At 47.5% G+C, this 16,671-nt stretch overlaps 1 protein-coding gene across 1 annotated transcript in view; it reads right to left on the reverse strand.

The window, feature by feature from the left end:
- ZNF592 (zinc finger protein 592) overlaps positions 1 to 16,372 on the reverse strand; it is a 42,410-nt gene extending 26,038 nt beyond the window's left edge. The window contains exons 1-3 of the mRNA XM_074917771.1: positions 16,271 to 16,372; positions 15,175 to 15,286; positions 9,831 to 12,148 (exon numbers count right to left, since the gene is read on the reverse strand). Of these exons, the coding sequence (XP_074773872.1) occupies positions 9,831 to 12,140 (2,310 nt within the window). The 5' untranslated portion in view covers positions 12,141 to 12,148; positions 15,175 to 15,286; positions 16,271 to 16,372. The remainder of the gene's footprint in view (positions 1 to 9,830; positions 12,149 to 15,174; positions 15,287 to 16,270) is intronic.
- Positions 16,373 to 16,671: the final 299 nt, after the last annotated feature.

The raw sequence follows: 16,671 nt of genomic DNA on the forward strand, positions 1-16,671 counted from the left end.
CAGTTTTCAATCCACCTCACTGTCTGCTCATTCAGCCCATACTTCATCAGCTTCTCTGTGAGGATCATAAAGAAAACAACATCAAAAGCCTTACTGGATGCAAGGCAGACAATATCCACTGCTCCATCCTCATCTACCAAGGCAATCCTTTCATCACAGAAGGTTATTGCCTTGGTCAAGCATGATCTCCCCTTGGTGATCTAATGCGCTGGGCTTGTGTGGCAGGGTTTTTGGTAGCAGGGGAGGGGGCTACAGCAGTGGCCCCTGTGAGAAGCTTCTTGAAAGCTCCCCTGGCTCCAGAACAAACCCACCTCTGGCCAAGGACAAGCCAACTAGCAACAGTGGCTGCACCTCCGCAATACTGTATTTAAGAAGAGGAACCTGAGAGGGGATTGGGATTTGTGAGCAGGAGTTAGAAAAAGGACATTTGTGCAAACACCAAGGCCAGTGGAAGAAAGGAGGAGGGTGCAGCAGAGCAGAGAATCCCCCTGTATCCCATGGTGAGATGTCAGGGCTGCCACCATGGAGGTCACCAGAGGAACAAAGATTTGCCTGCAGAGGACCCCCAGGACTCTGAGAAGCAGCAGCCCCTGCTGTTGTAGTTTGGCACTGGGAAGACTGCAACGCATGGGGGTGATGCACACCTGAGATACCAAAGCATCCTGAGAAGAATGCATCCTGTCAGGAGGACTCATGGCAGAGACAGTTTGTGGAGGACTGTCTCCCATGAGAGGGATGGCACGTGGAGCAGGAGGAAGAATGCAGAAGGGTGCTGCCCCCTCTCCCTTGCAGGAAGAAGTAGTAGACTAACTGCACCCCCCATCCCCTGCCCCAGTGAAGAGAAAGAAATATTGGGAACAAAACTGATCCTGGGAAGAAGGGAGAGATGGGGGCAGGTGTTTTTAAGATATGGTAACACTTCTCCCTGTCCCATTCTGTCTGTTAAGTGTTGGTTTTGTTAGTGTTTGAACTAAAGTGATGTTCTTTTTTCTTCCCTAAGGAACCTGTCTTTTGACTGTGACCATAACGGGTGGGACACCCTATCCTGTCCTTATCTTGATTCTTGAGCCTTTTTGATTCATTTTTTTCTTTCCCAGCACTTGGGTGGGAAGGGGTGAGTGAATAGCTGCATGGTGCTCGGTTGCCCTCTGGGCTCAAACCAGGACACCTGATCACCTTCATGTTTTTCAAAAGGTCCCAGGAAATGGCTCCCAGGATTAGCTGCTTCTTCACACCCCCCCCAGGGAACAAGGTGAAGCTGAGCAGCCTGTACTTCCTCAGATCCTCCTTCTTGTCCCTTTCCAAAGAAAGAAGTGACATTTGCTTTCCTCCAGTTCTCAGGTACCTCTCAATCACCATAATTATTCAGAGATTATCAAGAGTGGCATCACTGACAGCTCCCTCTGCAGTCATGGGTGTATCTCATGAGAATCCATGGACTTGTGTATGTCCACGTTAAGTATTCCCTAACCTGATCTTCTACCAAGGACACATCTTGCTCCAGACCTTCCTGCTGGTCTCCAAGTCCTCAGATCCCTGAAGGCCAGTCTTACTAGTAAAGACTGAGGTAAAGAAGGTGTTCAGTGCCTCAGCCTCTTCTACGTCCTGCATCACCAGGTCCCCTGCCCCATTCAGCAGTGGGTCCACATTTTCCTTAGTCTTTTTTCTGCTACTTATCTACTTAAAAAAACCCCTCTCGTTGCCTTTGTCATCCTTTACCAGATTCAATTCCAGGTAGTCTTTGGCTTTTCTACATCATCCCTGTATACCCAGATAGTGCCTCCACATTCCTCCCGGGTTACTTGTTCCTGTTTCCATCTTCTGTACACTCCCTTTTTGAGCTCTGCCAAGAGCTCCTTGCTCATCCACACAGGCATCATGGCATTTTTTCATGACTTGGTGTTTGTTGGGATGGACCACTCTTGAGCCTGAAGGAGATGGCCCTTGAATATCAACCTCCCTTCTTGAACTTCTCTTCCCTCCAGGGCCTTATCCCACAGGACTACTTCAAGGAGATCCCTAAAGAGGCCAGCAAAGTCTACTCTCCTGAAGTCCAGTATTGTGATACTGACTTTTGTCCTCAGGACTCTGAACTCCACCACCTCATGGTTGCTGCAGCCAAGGCTGCATTTGACCTTCACATCCCCAGTGATCCCTTCCTTGTTGGCAAGTATGAGGTTCAGCAGAGCACCTCCCCTCATTGGCTTCCCTATCACTTGGCTCAGGAAGTTGTTATCAATGCTGCCCAGGAACCTCCTGGATTGTTTACATCCTGCTGGGATGTCCCACTAGCACATCAGGCTGGTTGAACTCCCCCAGGAGGACCAGGGTCTGTCAATGTGAGGCTGCTTCCAACTGTCTGCAGGCAGCTTCTTCCACTTGTTCTTCCTGGTCAGGTGGCCTATAGCAGACACCTACTGCAACATCACCTACACCAGCCACCTCTTTCATCCTGACCCATAAGCTCCCAGGGGGCTGCTCACCCACCCCCAGGCAGAGCTCCAGGCACTCCAGCTGCTGCCTCGCATAGAGAACAACTCCCCCTCCTTGTCTTCCTGGCCTGTCCTTCCCAGACAGCCTGTGTCCCTCCATCACAACACCCCAGTCATGTGAGCCCTCCCACCTCCTCTCTGTGATGCCAAAAAGATCAGAGTCCTATGACTGCACACAGATCTCCAGTTCCTTGTGTTTATTCCCCATGCTCCATGCATGAGCATTAGAGACTTCAGAGGGCCACCTCCTCCTCACACTGTTTCCCCTCACTGACAGGACTGAGCAGACTACTACCTGGGCTCTCAAGCCCCTGCCCATCACCCCCAGAGCTCTGCAGTCAGTTCTGATATTCTCCAGGTTGCCCTCGGCAGCATCATAGGTGCTCACATGGAAGAGGAACAGGGGAGCAGGAGCCTTCCTCTTGGTGTCAGAAGATACCAGCTTCCAGCCTCAGTTTTCATCCTACCCGAGACAGACTCTGCCTTTGTCTCTAGCTGTCCCCTCCTTGCTCTCAGCCACATCTTGGCCCCCAATTTGCACCCATGCTCACTTCTCTCTTCCTCCATTGGTCTCAGTCCCCCGGGGGCTGCAGGACCACCAGGGCCTGGCGAGCAGGAGCAGGAGTGGGTGGGGGAGGAGGAAAGGGTGGTTGCCTGGTGTGGCAGCAGATCACACACTGATTTAAACTACAGAGCCACACCCTATCTTTTCTTCCTCCTTAGCCTCTCCTCCTCCTCATCCAGATGCTCTGTTTTGGCCTCAGGGTGCAGGCTCTAGCTCCTATCCTGCCACTCATCTCTTTGTCTGCGCTCTCAGCAATCCCTGCCTGGAGCTCCATTCCCTCAACATGCTTTCATCATAACATCCTCCATCCTTTTTGCTTCTACAAAATCCAGGGGAAAAATTTCCATATAAAACAAAATCTGTCCTTGCTAGTACCTAAGAACTGTATTAATCACCCTTGGTTTCGGAGAGGGAGAAAACAGTGCTTTACAGAGACAAGGGAATTTTTGTTGATTTTCAGTCCTCTTGTTTTCTAAATTAAAACATGCAGGGAAGGGAGGAGGGCAGAGAGAAGGAAGAGGCAAAAACAGCAAAGATATGGCTGCTGTCCTTCTTGCATGCTACTTTGCTGCTGGGAAATTACCAGTACAGCATGTGGTCCTACTAGCTTCTGGCAAGTTTTAGCCAATAAATTATAAAGCATTGATTTAAGAGGGAGAAGGAAGAAGAAAAAGAAAAGGCAGCAATAAAATTCCTTTTAAATGACTCCAGTGTAGGTGGTGCATAAACAGGATACGTCACCACTCATTGAAAAATTCTTATTGGACAAATAAAGGATGACAGAAGAAAAAGAGAGAGAACAAAGGCACAAAGGTGCAAGAAAATTTAGAGGTCCTTAGTTTACATTTTGTATTTTATTGAAGTTCCTAGCTACCTTGGTGGATTTTGGGTGGTCAAGTCAAAAAAGGAAAAAAAAAATAGTATGAAACATCTCTGGTTACCAGTAGATGGACAATTATGCCCAAGAGGGTCAGGAAGCACTCTGAATTCTTGCACATATTATTGTGCATTAGTCTGGCCTTACAAAAAAAAAAAGCTCCATCTCAAAACCAGTTTGTGTCTTTTTCATTACTTCTGCTGCAAACCTCTTCCAGAATTCACTCCTCTGATGATTACAGACCGCCCTCCAATTTCTGGTGTAAATCTATTTCAGTCTGTTCTTGCATCATTGTTGCCCCTAAATTTAAAAAGCTCTTTTCTATAAACATCACAGCAGATACAAAGTGTATCCACTCTCACTCTTTAAGGAAAAGCACCAGGAGGTGCATGGGTTTTGTTCATCTCCTGTAATTTGATCCCAGCCCTGAAAAGGCTACAAAAAACCTGTGTGACGCTGACAAACTCTCCAGGGCAATCCCTGCAAGCACAGGAAACTCTCTTTTTCACATCTAGTTTCTGGTGGAAAAAAAGGTGCTACAACCCTCACCTTAATGCTGTGTCTGTTTCAGTACTGAAAGAGACTCACCCTAATTTACCAGGTCTTCACCAAACTAAAAACTCATCAAGGTTTTTTAATTTCCCCTCACAAGATCACCTTTCCATTTCTCTGGTTATTCTTCCCTCACTTATTCCAGTTTATACCTGATAAATAAAATACACTTCTCCAGTCTGGTTATTTCTAGCAGTGACAGGGAGTATTAATGCAACCTGACTAGTACTGCAGGTTAACATAAATCCCCTGCACAAGTTATCTTGGCTATTCAGTCTTCTTGTGACCAAACACATGCATCCTGCTTTTCAGTTGCTTCATCCCATTCCTACTTGGTTTCCAAGATCATCTAGGTCCTCCTGTAAAACATTCCCAATTTTCCATTATTTCTTACCCTGCTGGTTCAACAAATTTTATCTACACAGTCATCCTCCAAGGTCCTTAATATACACATTAACTGCAGAGGTATGCTAAAGACATCCCTTGGGAGGTCTTACAAGCAACCTGTTCCCAGTTGCAGTTACCTCCCTTTTACTTGATTCTGTTCCAACCTCATAATTCAACTTCTCCTGTACAGCCATTCCCCACATGGCACTCTAACAGCCATCCCATTGAACATCAAGGAGATTAGGATCTACTCATTTCTCTGCTCCAAAAAGAATTACAGAAGATGTATATCAGATTAATTTGGCATAAACTACACCTATTTATCCTTGCCCCCCCCCCCCAAAAAAAAAATCTTGCTCTAGAACCACTGTAGTCAAACCAAACAGACCTGAAGTTACACAGAACATCTGCTATCACCTTTTGAACATCTGGACAAGCACAACACCTATATGCAACACAGCTTTTAGCTTGAACAAAATCCAACCTACCAGATATGCAAATTTACACACTGCTTTCTTCTTCTTCTGCGATCAAAAAGCAGTAAACAGATCCCATTGAGCAACTTGATTCACAAACTTGCAAATACTGCAAAATTGGCCTCGCTAGTCTCAAAAAAAAAAAAAAGCAAAGTAACTCTGATCCATTAGGAGGATCCACTCAAAACATACATGCAGTAAATCCAGTTCTTTCTATTTCTAAAGTGGATTAGCTTCACAATTTGCAAACCCTGTATCCTCACCGTAAACCACAGAGATCCCACTGTGGTATCTGGCTGAGATTAACAGTTTTCATCTTATGCATATTCTACATAAAAAATAATATAGAAATAATCCAGGTAGGATTTCCCTGCTGTACTTTGAACAAGTGCAATCAATGGAGCTGCCACAAATCTAAAATGTAATATTAAGGTCAAGATCTCAATCATTTTTCTATAGGTCTTTCCACTCTACCTTCTCAACCACAGTATCATTCCCCTCTCTTCCTCTCACTTGCTCCAAATCTCCTTTCCCTGCTGTCCACACCACATCTCTATCTTTCTTCCTTCTTCCAAAACAACTGTGACCCAGCCACTCATTCTAATTTTGGCCACACCTAGGAAAGTTATTTACCCGTTATCTGTCCTATTACTATGGACTTTACCCAAGGCCATTCAGAAACTTAAGACCAAGTATTTCCCAAGCCACCAACTGGAACAAACAAACAGAAAACAACAATCACTTTTTAAACAGCTATGGGAAACATGAAGATGTCAAAGTAATTCACAAAGTCATGGTAAGAAACTCCAACTAAAGTGAGAAATCTTAAGTACCAATACAGGATAAGTTTTCTCATGGAGCAGTCGGCTTAGGTTGTTCCTCCTCTCCCATCCAATCATCCCTGACTCTTACCACAGTTTTCTTGTTTTTCACCTTCTGGATAACTGAAAACATCATATTGAAAAATAAGTCTTTTTTCTGCTCGCTCTTTCCTTCACCAACCCTGTTGGAACAACCCTTCCTTCTTAACAAGGTGACAGACCCATTCCATATCAGGTCTAAAAGGTGTTTGAGTTAAAAGCACTGTAACTGAGCACTTCAAAGCCTGCTCAGTTTCTCAATTTATGGTCATGTTAGACATGCATTTCATGGTTAATAATCCAGATTTGATGTCATTTAACAGAAGAGCTTCCAAGAACATTGATCAAAAATCCACCTAGCTTATCTTCCATAGGTCAGTATGTCTTCTAGTACGAATCCAGGTGCTGCAGATAAATCATTTTACCCTTTGTGTTCAGCCAAAGATACTCTTTCCCTTATACATCCACCTATCCTTCCTAAGAATCCTCTTTTTTGGGACAACCTGGTATCAGGCACCTGAATAGTCATAAATTATAATGTTTAGGCCATAATACAGTGGGGACCTGCCCTTCTACTTCTCGAGGCTCTTTAAAAGGCATAAATCAAGCCATAGCTTTATACAGAAAGTATCAAGATACTCCATACTTTCTCAAGGAGGTATGGCAAAGAGTTCTGTGTCCAAATTCTGGGATTGTGTAAGAAATTAAAAACTAAAAAAATTTCCAAAATACTAGAGGGCAATTTTTTGTTAGCTTTAAGAAATTATAACAATCTCTTCCCCCCCACCTCATACAGTTGCTTCTAAACCAGTATTTCAGTACAGTGAGAAAAACATCAGGTATGGAGGAAGAAATACACACCGTTTTTTGCTCAAATGTGCAGAATTATGATAAATACTAGATAATTAGTCTCTTGAGATCTGGGGATATGGTTCATGTCTGAGCTTTCTCACAACGATTAGTACCACCTCTGCATCCTGGCAGATTGTCCTGCAGCAAGCTCTGGATCAAGCACAGGTACACAGCTACTGGTTTTGTACCCTTTTTTTTTTTAAATAAGAAATACCAGTATATAAATCAACACCTTTTGTTGTGCGGACACAGTGGTTTTGATCCATTACTGGGGGCACTGAATGATTCGTTTTGAATACAGGTGTGTTATATCAATGCTTTCCTCAGCAATGATATTTCTATCACTGCCCCCAAAAAATGAATGACCTGGTGCAACTCTGGAGATGGAAACCAGTTTTCAACCACTTCTACCACCTACGAAATGGTTTGTGAAATCAGTCACTTGATCATCTCCAGCTTCTACCAACATTCCTCTTTTTTCTGATCAAAATAGAAATAGCTACCCAAGAAATTAGCTTCATTAATGCAAAGTCAGGGATACCGACAGCACCTTCTCAGAATGGGCTTGGCCGGTTGATGTTTTCCTATCCAGGAGTTTATGATGCATAGTCCAGCAGCCTTACCTACCTCCTTCTCACACCATGTTTCATATCAGACTCACTTGTGTTCATTAATGCCCCTGATAATGCAAAATCTTCAGCTTCTCATGCCTCGTTACTGATGGGAGCTACACAGCGTGCTACTCGAGAGACACATGATGTCAAGACACTCCAGCACACGCCCTCTGCCTTGGACCGCGGCACCCATCCGTGCAGGGACCCTGTGAGACCACTGGATCTCACCCATCCTTTTACTGCTCAGCCCAGGGACACCAAATACCCTGGGTACTGCTAGAAGGCAGAGGGATGGTTTCCATTAGCTACTGCTAAATCTGGAGGCACACAATTACAGGCATATGGGCACAACTCTTATTTCCTTTAGAAATGTAATAGCTTTGCTGAAACAGATGTTCCAGGAACAGCATGGAGCACCACAGGGCAGTCTGGAGGACAGCAGATACACTGGAAAAGGACTTCCAGAGCAATGCATGCATCCCATTGAGTACAAACATGGGAAGATCAAACAAGGAGGACATGGTTTTACAAGCTCTAATGTTGCCTCTTTTTCCTGTTTTTCCCAATGCTTCTATTCAGAAAAATACAAAAATAATCTCACATCTAGCAGACGTAACTTGAAGCAACTCTTTTTTTGGTTAAGGTACAGAATAAATTATTTCATTACAAGCTAAAAATATTTACTATCAGACATTTCTTCTCTCTTTAAGGAGCTCTTGAATTGATAATTCCACAACAAAAATAGGAAATACATTTTTAATGCAGCTGATTAACATTTTAGCTCACTTTGGAGCACTCTCTGTACCCCTTTCACCTGAAGGTTTTAATTCCAGACTGCTGACATTTTCTAAAAATGTATTATACTTGAAAAATAAGTTACAGTGTTGACAGAGTGCAGTGCTCACTGGTCTACCTCAGGCAAGAAACATGATTACGTGGCTGCGCTGATCCCTTCTGGCCTCACCATTTTTCATGGCATAAAAACCATTCAGGCATAATCCTTTTTTTATTTTTTTTCGATGATGAATTTAAGAGAAAGTTAACAAAGCATCTAAACTGTACCACAGCAACCTCAATTCTCCTGCAAGCCACTTAACAAGCAGAGGGAGGCTCTGGAGCATGCAGGTACTACAATGGCCATGGCAGAGACTGGCAGTCATCTCCCCAAATGTCTCATGTTGGCATGGAGTCCTCATTCATGGAGCTTACAGAGGGGACTGCCCTGGGGGCCTGCCAGCTCTGCTGGCAGCCAGACCAGCGTGGAGAGCTTTCACATCTAAAGAGATAAGGAGAAAGGATTCCTCCTCCTGTTCAACTTCATTTTGGTTTATACTTAAACAGGATTGACTGTATCTTCAAAAATAAAAAACAAAACCAAAGTCTTGGCACCCAACGAAGAGCATCTCCTCCTCTTCATCAGTAGAAACCTAAGCTGGAGTTTCAAAGGGGATTCAGACTCCCCCATCTGCACCTACGAGGGAGATATGCGAAGGCAGTGGAGATCCAAGCAGGGCAGCACTGGAACAAGACAGGAAGCCACTAACAAGATTGTTCAGCCCTCCTATGGAAACATGGCACTGACTTGTCCCTCTCCCACCTAAAGGACAAAAATAGCCAAAAATAGCCTTCCACCCCACATACTACACTGCTTCCCTCTCAGCCAGTCCTGTCCCAATATACACTTTATCACACTAACAGTAAAAACAGCACCCAATGTTCAAAGTGTTACATGGAAAATTCTGGCACAAGTTCTAGGAAAGATAAAATTAAATTGTGTCAGATCTCCTCTAACCACGCTTAGAGCACAAAAACCTGTTTCAGGTAATGCTGCACTGGTCCTCCCCTACAGCAGTTGTGCATGCCTCATCCAAGTGATCTTTGATCTCCAACACCTTCCTTCAATGCTCTAGGATCTCCAGAGTCTCCTTACTACCCTCTTTTTGTTGGCAAAAGGTAAACAAGAGGGCAAAAAAACCAACACTGAGCGTCTCTTCATGTGCACACATCTGGGCTCATGCTTGTCCCAAATCCTCCCCACAAACACATTTTAAGGCAAAGAGATTGATTTGCCACTACGATGCCTACTTTTCCCCCTGGAGGACAATCTCTTTAAACTCAGAGAGATTTAACTAATAACATTAAAATGACAACTTACCAGTCTCTCGTTATCTTCTGAGGTTCTCTGGTAATGAGCTGCTAAAGCAACGTAATCCTGCGCCTGCTTGTTACACTCTAAACACTTAAGTCCATGACGGATTAGTCTCAATGGGTCCGTATAAAGAGGCAAGGCTGGCTGAGCGCTAGCAGAAATTCCGACCCCACCTCCCAAAGCAGCACTGGGCTTGCGGGAAGGAGAGGGTGAGTGCAAAGTCTGAGGAGACAGAGAGGCTGAAGAGCTTGTAGGTGAAAACATTTGGTCTAAGGAAATTGGTTTCATTAGCAGCTGAGAACACTGCATGATAAATCCTTTGCTCTTATGATCTCTTGCATGTTTAAGCAAGCTACACTTATTAAAAAAAAGTAGCATAGTTGAACACTGAGTGCACATGACTTCAATATGAACACTTCGTCTGCTATAGTGTTGAGTCAGGCTTTTCTCTAAGGCAAATGAGTCCCCACATTCCAGGCAACAATACCCTGAGGCAGGTAAATTAATACTGGTGTCAGGCGGAGGGCTAAGGTTTGGAGTATATATTGGCACTGGATTGGCACTGTGTAGTACTTTATTAAACGCCTCCACGACGACGGGAGCAGCTTTCTTGACTTGGTGCACCAGCGGCACAGACATCTGTGTCACCTGAGGCTGATTCTGCCTCTGTGTGGATGACTTGGCCGTAACAGAAGCAGCAACACTGTGTGGGACTAAGTTGAGATTTGCCAAGTGCACGGCTTTGGGAAGAAGGCTGGAGGTGGTCACGTTGGACGGCTGCACCACAATACCCTGCTGCTGTCGCTTCACACCTACTTTTATGGCACCGCCGCTGCAGTTTGGCAGTGGAGATAAGGACACGGCACACGTGCTGTTTGAAACAATATCTGCTTTCACACCGTCTGCGTAAGGGCTTGTTACGTTTGACAGCTGGATAGCCACAGCAGCCCCATTTTTGGTTGAATTCTTGCTAGCCTCACTTTCCATAACTGCACTAGTATCAGGTGATGGGAAAGATTTGATAAACTCTTCAGCAGATGAGGTTTCCACAGGCGACTCTTCCAAAGATTTGCCCAACTCGTCATTTTCTGGCAAAATCCTAGTTACAGTTCTTTTAATTTCACCAGAGGATGTCTTGATAGTCTTTATTCTAACTTTGGGAATGGCTGGTGGAGAGCCAGCTGCCATGGAAGGAGAGCCTTTCCCGCTGCTGTCGCTGCACACGCTTCGAGGACTCTCAGGCTGCTTGCTGGCCTTCCTTACCACCTCTAAGGGGCTTCGGGGACTCTTTGGTGACTTGGGCATTTTTGGACTTCCCTTCGTCCCATCCTTGAAAGGACCAGGCTCCTTGGTAAGACTTGGCTGATCGCCTTTTGGGATACACGCAACCTTTTTGGCCTGAAGAGCTACTAGTGCCGCCACACAGGATGACAACTTTGAATGAGCTGGCTTTAACCTCTGGCGAGGAGGTACTGATGAAGACATGTTCAGCTCAGGCACAGACCCCTTACTTTCTCCTAAATTGTTGTGAGGGAGGTCTCCAAACACCAAGCCTTCTCCAAGAAAGCTATTGGTATCTACCAAGTCCTTGCTTGACTCCGCAAACCTCTCTGCTGCTTTGTCCTGTTCTCTCCTGCTCATTTCCAGCCTATTCTCTGGCTGGCAGTGGATTTCCATCTTTTGTTCCTTTTTACAGTATTGATCAAACATGCTTAATTCAGGTTCTGGTACCTTCCTAAGATGATCCAGTACTGAAGCTCCTGTCGGTATATACACTGAAGGTGGTGGAAAATACGGAGTTTGGGCATGTTTGGGTTTATCACCAATACTGTTCTCTTTGAACGCGTCCTCTGGTTCAGGGCTGGAAATCGGGCTAAACTGACTAAATGTTGGCAAAGGCTCCGACTTGGACTGGTCCAGTTTATCAGAGTAACTTCTTGAGCTGTCGCCATTAATGAAAGTTGACTCAAACTTGCCATAATTGTGCACTAAAGCGTGGGCCTCCGATGGCAGATCAGACCCACGAAACCCATTGTGTAACAGACCAGTCCCGAGGTGATTCCCCTCCTTTTCTGCTTCAAAGGACTCCTGACGACTCGTGTTCTTCACAATCACACTCACAACAGGAGCATCGGATGGAGGCAAAGAGTGGGTTAAGGCCACATTCTCATCTATGCAGATTCCCGATGACTTCAGGTGATTCTCATTCTCCTCCCCAGTTGATGGGATTGTCTCCTTGGCATCAAGGCTAGTTGGATCAGGGATGTCAAAAGCAGCCAAGAGGTCATCAAAGTCTGGGGTTTTCATGTCCCCCATGATGAAAGCTACAATTAAAAGCAAAAAGATACTTTGTCAGGTACATTTCCCCCAAGGACAAGCTTTGTAAGACTCATTTGCATAAACACCTTATCTGACAAAACCCACAACTGCCCAAAATGCTAATGCAGCAGGGTACGAAGGTAAGAAACATCTGCAGCAGCAGACACTTCAGCTTCCATTTTAACTATTCCAAGATTGACTGTTCATACGCAAAGATATTAACCCAGCTTTTTACAGAACTGTACCATTTTGCAGTGCATCACAGGGAAGGGACCTCTCCTGCCCTAGCTGCCCCTGGAGAATCAGCAGAAGCTCAGGTCCCATTCTGCTTGAGCTGGCAGGGGCAGGTGACAAGTGACAGGAGTGATTCGCTCCTGTCCTGCAACACAACCCACCCTCTCCAGGTTGTGGGCCAAGCTGCTCCTGGTGCTTCGAGCAACATGGTGGGAGACAGCATCCCCTTCTCCCAGGATCCCCCGAGAACAAAGCTGGTTCAAACATGACCTTTTAAGTGACACCAAGCTCATGCAGGGGACAACTTGTCAGATGATTCGTACTCCAAAAGCAGCCATTTTCATGAGCCTCAACAAAAGATTCAGAAGTACATTAGTACTGGTTTCTTGGGGGTTTTTTTTAGAGCTAATAGGCAACAATCACTGCAAATTTATCAACAGGTTGTCACATCTGAAGAATTCAGTCCTCCTTCAAGGAAAAAAAGTCAGCAGTAAACAGGTGACCCAAGAGAAACAGGCCTGAAAAGTGAGATGACTCCCTACCCAAAGCAACTTAAATAATAGAAGTCTCCAGTAAATATTTCAATACAACAGCTCAAAGCATGGTAAACCAAGCAGGGTTTATTTGAAACAGGGGCAATCCTTAATTAGGTAACAATGCGAGGCAAAACTGCCCAAAGACAGAATAAAGGATCATATCCAAACTGTAACAAGAAATGATGTTTCCAGCCAGCTCTCTCTTTATAAGCCCTCCAGAAGGGAAGTGGGGACTTAGACGCTCACCATAGAGACCTACGACAGCAATAATCAAGCTCTGATGAGATGCATAATGAAAACTGACAGCACAGAATTACTTGAACATTTGTGCTCATTACTGTCAGGGATACCAGTTTTCCCATTTAATCAAAAAATATTTTCAAGCTGGTTCAATATATAGACTTCCCAAATATTTAATAAGCCATTATTTTAATACATGTTCCATTTAAACCCCAAATTTATGTGAACTGATGCATGCTGTATGCAGGGAAGGGAGAAAAAAAAAAAAAGCCAAAGAGCTTCAATTCAACTAGCAGAGCACCAGTTCCTACTCAGCAAGGAGCACTCACAGGCCAGGTAAGTCCTGCCACACGCACTTGACTTGGGCTGCATCAGCGCTGCCTAAGCCAGTGGCAAGCGAGGGAGAGGGGGAGGATGGCAAGAGACCAGGAGGAGAGGGGATTGCTGGGAGCAGAGGTGTGGGCAGAGAGGGCCACCCTGGGACAAGGCGCAGGGAGAGAAAGAAGCTGCCTGATACCTTGCTAAAAGGCCACCAATTTAAGGCTGCTTTCATCATTTACAATTGAGTTTAAAAGTTTGTCAAGTGTGACATTAAAACCAAATCAAGGGCAATCCCTCCTGCCAGACTGCTGATATAGGGAACAATTTACAGAGCTGGGCCAGGAGAAATCACTTCAGCACAGAACAAGAGGATGTACTGGTCATTGAGCTTTAGTTCAGCCATGCCTACAGACAAGCCCCGGAGGTGTTGCTTTGGTTAACCTCCTGCAAAACACTCTATGGAGATTTACTTGGTTTAAGAGTGGCTCGCTGTGGTTTAGCTTAAACTTGTTCCTGTTCTTAAATTAAACCACAAATATTAATGTCCACAGAGGGCTGTACAATAATTTACAATCACATCCCTCAGCAAGGTAGAGCAGCTGCACATCAAGTCCCTGGAAGCCCAGAAGATTATCCATACGCTTCACATCACCACAGCACTTGATAAGGGCTTCTGAAACATCACAGATTACTGCAGTTGGCAAAGAGTGTAGACCCGAAACTTCCTCTTCCTTTGGGTGGGAAAACTTGTGCCAGCTGGGAGAGAGCTAGGCACTACTCAGCTCCCAAAATTTCTGGCACACAAGGAAGACATTTCATCCATAACTTGGAATGCTCAAGTTTTATATAGATAAAGATGAGCTTGCCAATCACTCTTGACTCTTCCGTTGTCACTCTTGAACACCTATCCACATTTTTGGAGGCAGCAGTGTTTTAAAATACAAGACAAAATAAATCCAGGGTATCTGCAGCATTACAAAATATGCTGTTCTTGAAAGCTTCTGAAAATGCAAGGTTTTTTTCATGTACATCTTCAAGTTCTATAAAAGACTAGTTTATGCTCTTTGCTATTATGAGAGCACAAGTCTCTACCCAAGTATTTCTCCACAAAACTGCATCTTAAATGTGTCATACACAAAGCTACAATTTCTCAAAATAAAGCAAAATTGGACCCAGATTCTAGAGAAGACCAAGTATCTTGCCAATAGAAGTGATTTTTCAATGACACAAATTTAAAATTTTGACTGAACACCATTTATTTCTGTTCTCAGATAACAAACAGAAAAAGTATATTAAAGGAAATTATGTCAAAGCCTTCTGGAAACTAGCTTGCATGAAGAGCTGAAAATAAAGACCTTCATCCTTACTCCATCCTTCCTGTGCAAAGGACTTGCCTTGGAACCCAAGCTTGGACTCCAATTTTCCTTTCTACTTGCCTATGAAAACATGGGGTGGAGATTTGCAAAGCAACAGAAGAGGTGAATAAAATAAGCAGAGAAGGACTTACAGAGTAGAATGCATATATTTCAAGGTGCAAAACCAACCTCACCCTAGAGGACTCCAAACCACCCAAAAAAAAAAACCCCATGAACTCGCTTGAGGTAGTATGTGAAAGCCCAGGGCTGTGGCTAAGCTTCAAAACTCTGCAGACAGGCAGGAGGCACCCCAGGACCAGCGTCCCACACACGCACCAGACAAACCTTGCACTAGCAGTGTTATTGCTGGGGACTTTCAGAGGTCTGCAGCGGCTCCTCTGCAGCTTTCAAACCAGCACATACCATGCTGCTCAAGGAGAAGGTTCAGGATTGCCACCTAATAGGAAAGCACGAACACACAATTACACTGGAGTTAAATAATAAAGGAAAATAACAATAGTCAGTACTGATAAATCTGCAGTACGGGAGTGTGGTACAAGGGCCAACACCTGCCCAGGGCTGTTCTGAGGGGCGCAGGCAGAGGTGGGCAGGGATCGCCTGCCAGGGAAAGGCTCGGGGGTGTCGGGGGGGCCGAGGAAGCGCGGGGAGCGCACCCCAACCGGCAGCGGGCAAGGCGGCGCGGGAAGCGGCGGCCCAGGGGCTGTCAGGCCTGCGGGGAGGGCACGGGAACGGGGAAGCCGCTGCCGGTGGCAGATTAAGCCGGGGGCTTCAAACGGCAGCGGGAGCCGGCGCTTTAACACCCGTTAAAGTTTCAGGAAGCCCGTGCGGGAGCGCGGCGCGTCCCAGAGGAACGGTGCGAGGGGGTTGCGGGGGGGGTGCGGGGGGGCCCAGCCCGGGCAGCCCGGCCGCCCCCTCCCCCCAGCCCACGCCGTCCCCACGCGCGACCCACCCGAGACAAAGGCCCGGGGGCCGCCCCGGCCCGCCGCCCCCCCGCCGCCCGGGCCCTGCCGCCCCCCCCCGCGCTGACAGCCCGGCCCGGCCCCGCCGCCCCCGGCCGCACGTGGGCGAGCCCCGTCGAAGTTAGTTTGTCCCGGCGCCGCCGGGCCAGGCTGGGCCAGGCCGGGCCGAGCCGCCGCGGGGGCCGGGGCCGGAGCCGTGCCCGGGGCCGCCGCCGGGGGCCCGGCCGAGGGCGGGGGGGGGGGGGCAGGCGGCGGGCGCCCCGCGGGCCGGAAGAGCCAGTGCGGCGGGCAGGGCTGGCGGGCGCGCAGGGCTCCGGCTGCCGGTGGCGGGGCCGCCCGCCCTGCCCGCGGGGCGGCAGCACCCGCCCGGCCGGCGGGAGGGCGCGGGGAGGGCGGAGGGCGAGCGGGAGGGGCGGGCCCCGGCGCGGCCAGGCCCGGCCGGGCGGGCGGGCGACACTCACCCACGCAGGCGGCTCCTCCGAGGGCCCCGCCGCCGCCGGGGCCCCGCGCAGGCCTCACCCCGCACCGGGCACCAACGGCCGCAACATGGCGGCGGCGGGCGGGGCCGGGGGCGGGGCGGGGCCGGGCCGGGGCACGGCGGACCGCCCCCCCCCAACGCCGCACCGGGAGCCTCTGGCGCGGCCTCCCCGCCCCGCCGGGCCCGGCCTCCCCCGCCCGCGGCGGCGCCTCGGCGGCCGGGGCGTGTGCGCCGGTGCCCACCTCCCCCTCGGGGGTGGCTCCTGCCGCCCTGGCAGGAGGCGCCTCACGGGCCTGTCCCGCGGGCCCCGCACGCCTTACGAAGAGCCGCGCTTCTCTTTTAACGTTTTCTCACCCAAACGCGTCTTCTAGAAAGGCGCTCGTG

This window comes from Athene noctua, chromosome 13 (genome assembly GCF_965140245.1).
Source record: "Athene noctua chromosome 13, bAthNoc1.hap1.1, whole genome shotgun sequence".
Taxonomy (NCBI): Eukaryota; Metazoa; Chordata; class Aves; order Strigiformes; family Strigidae; genus Athene; species Athene noctua.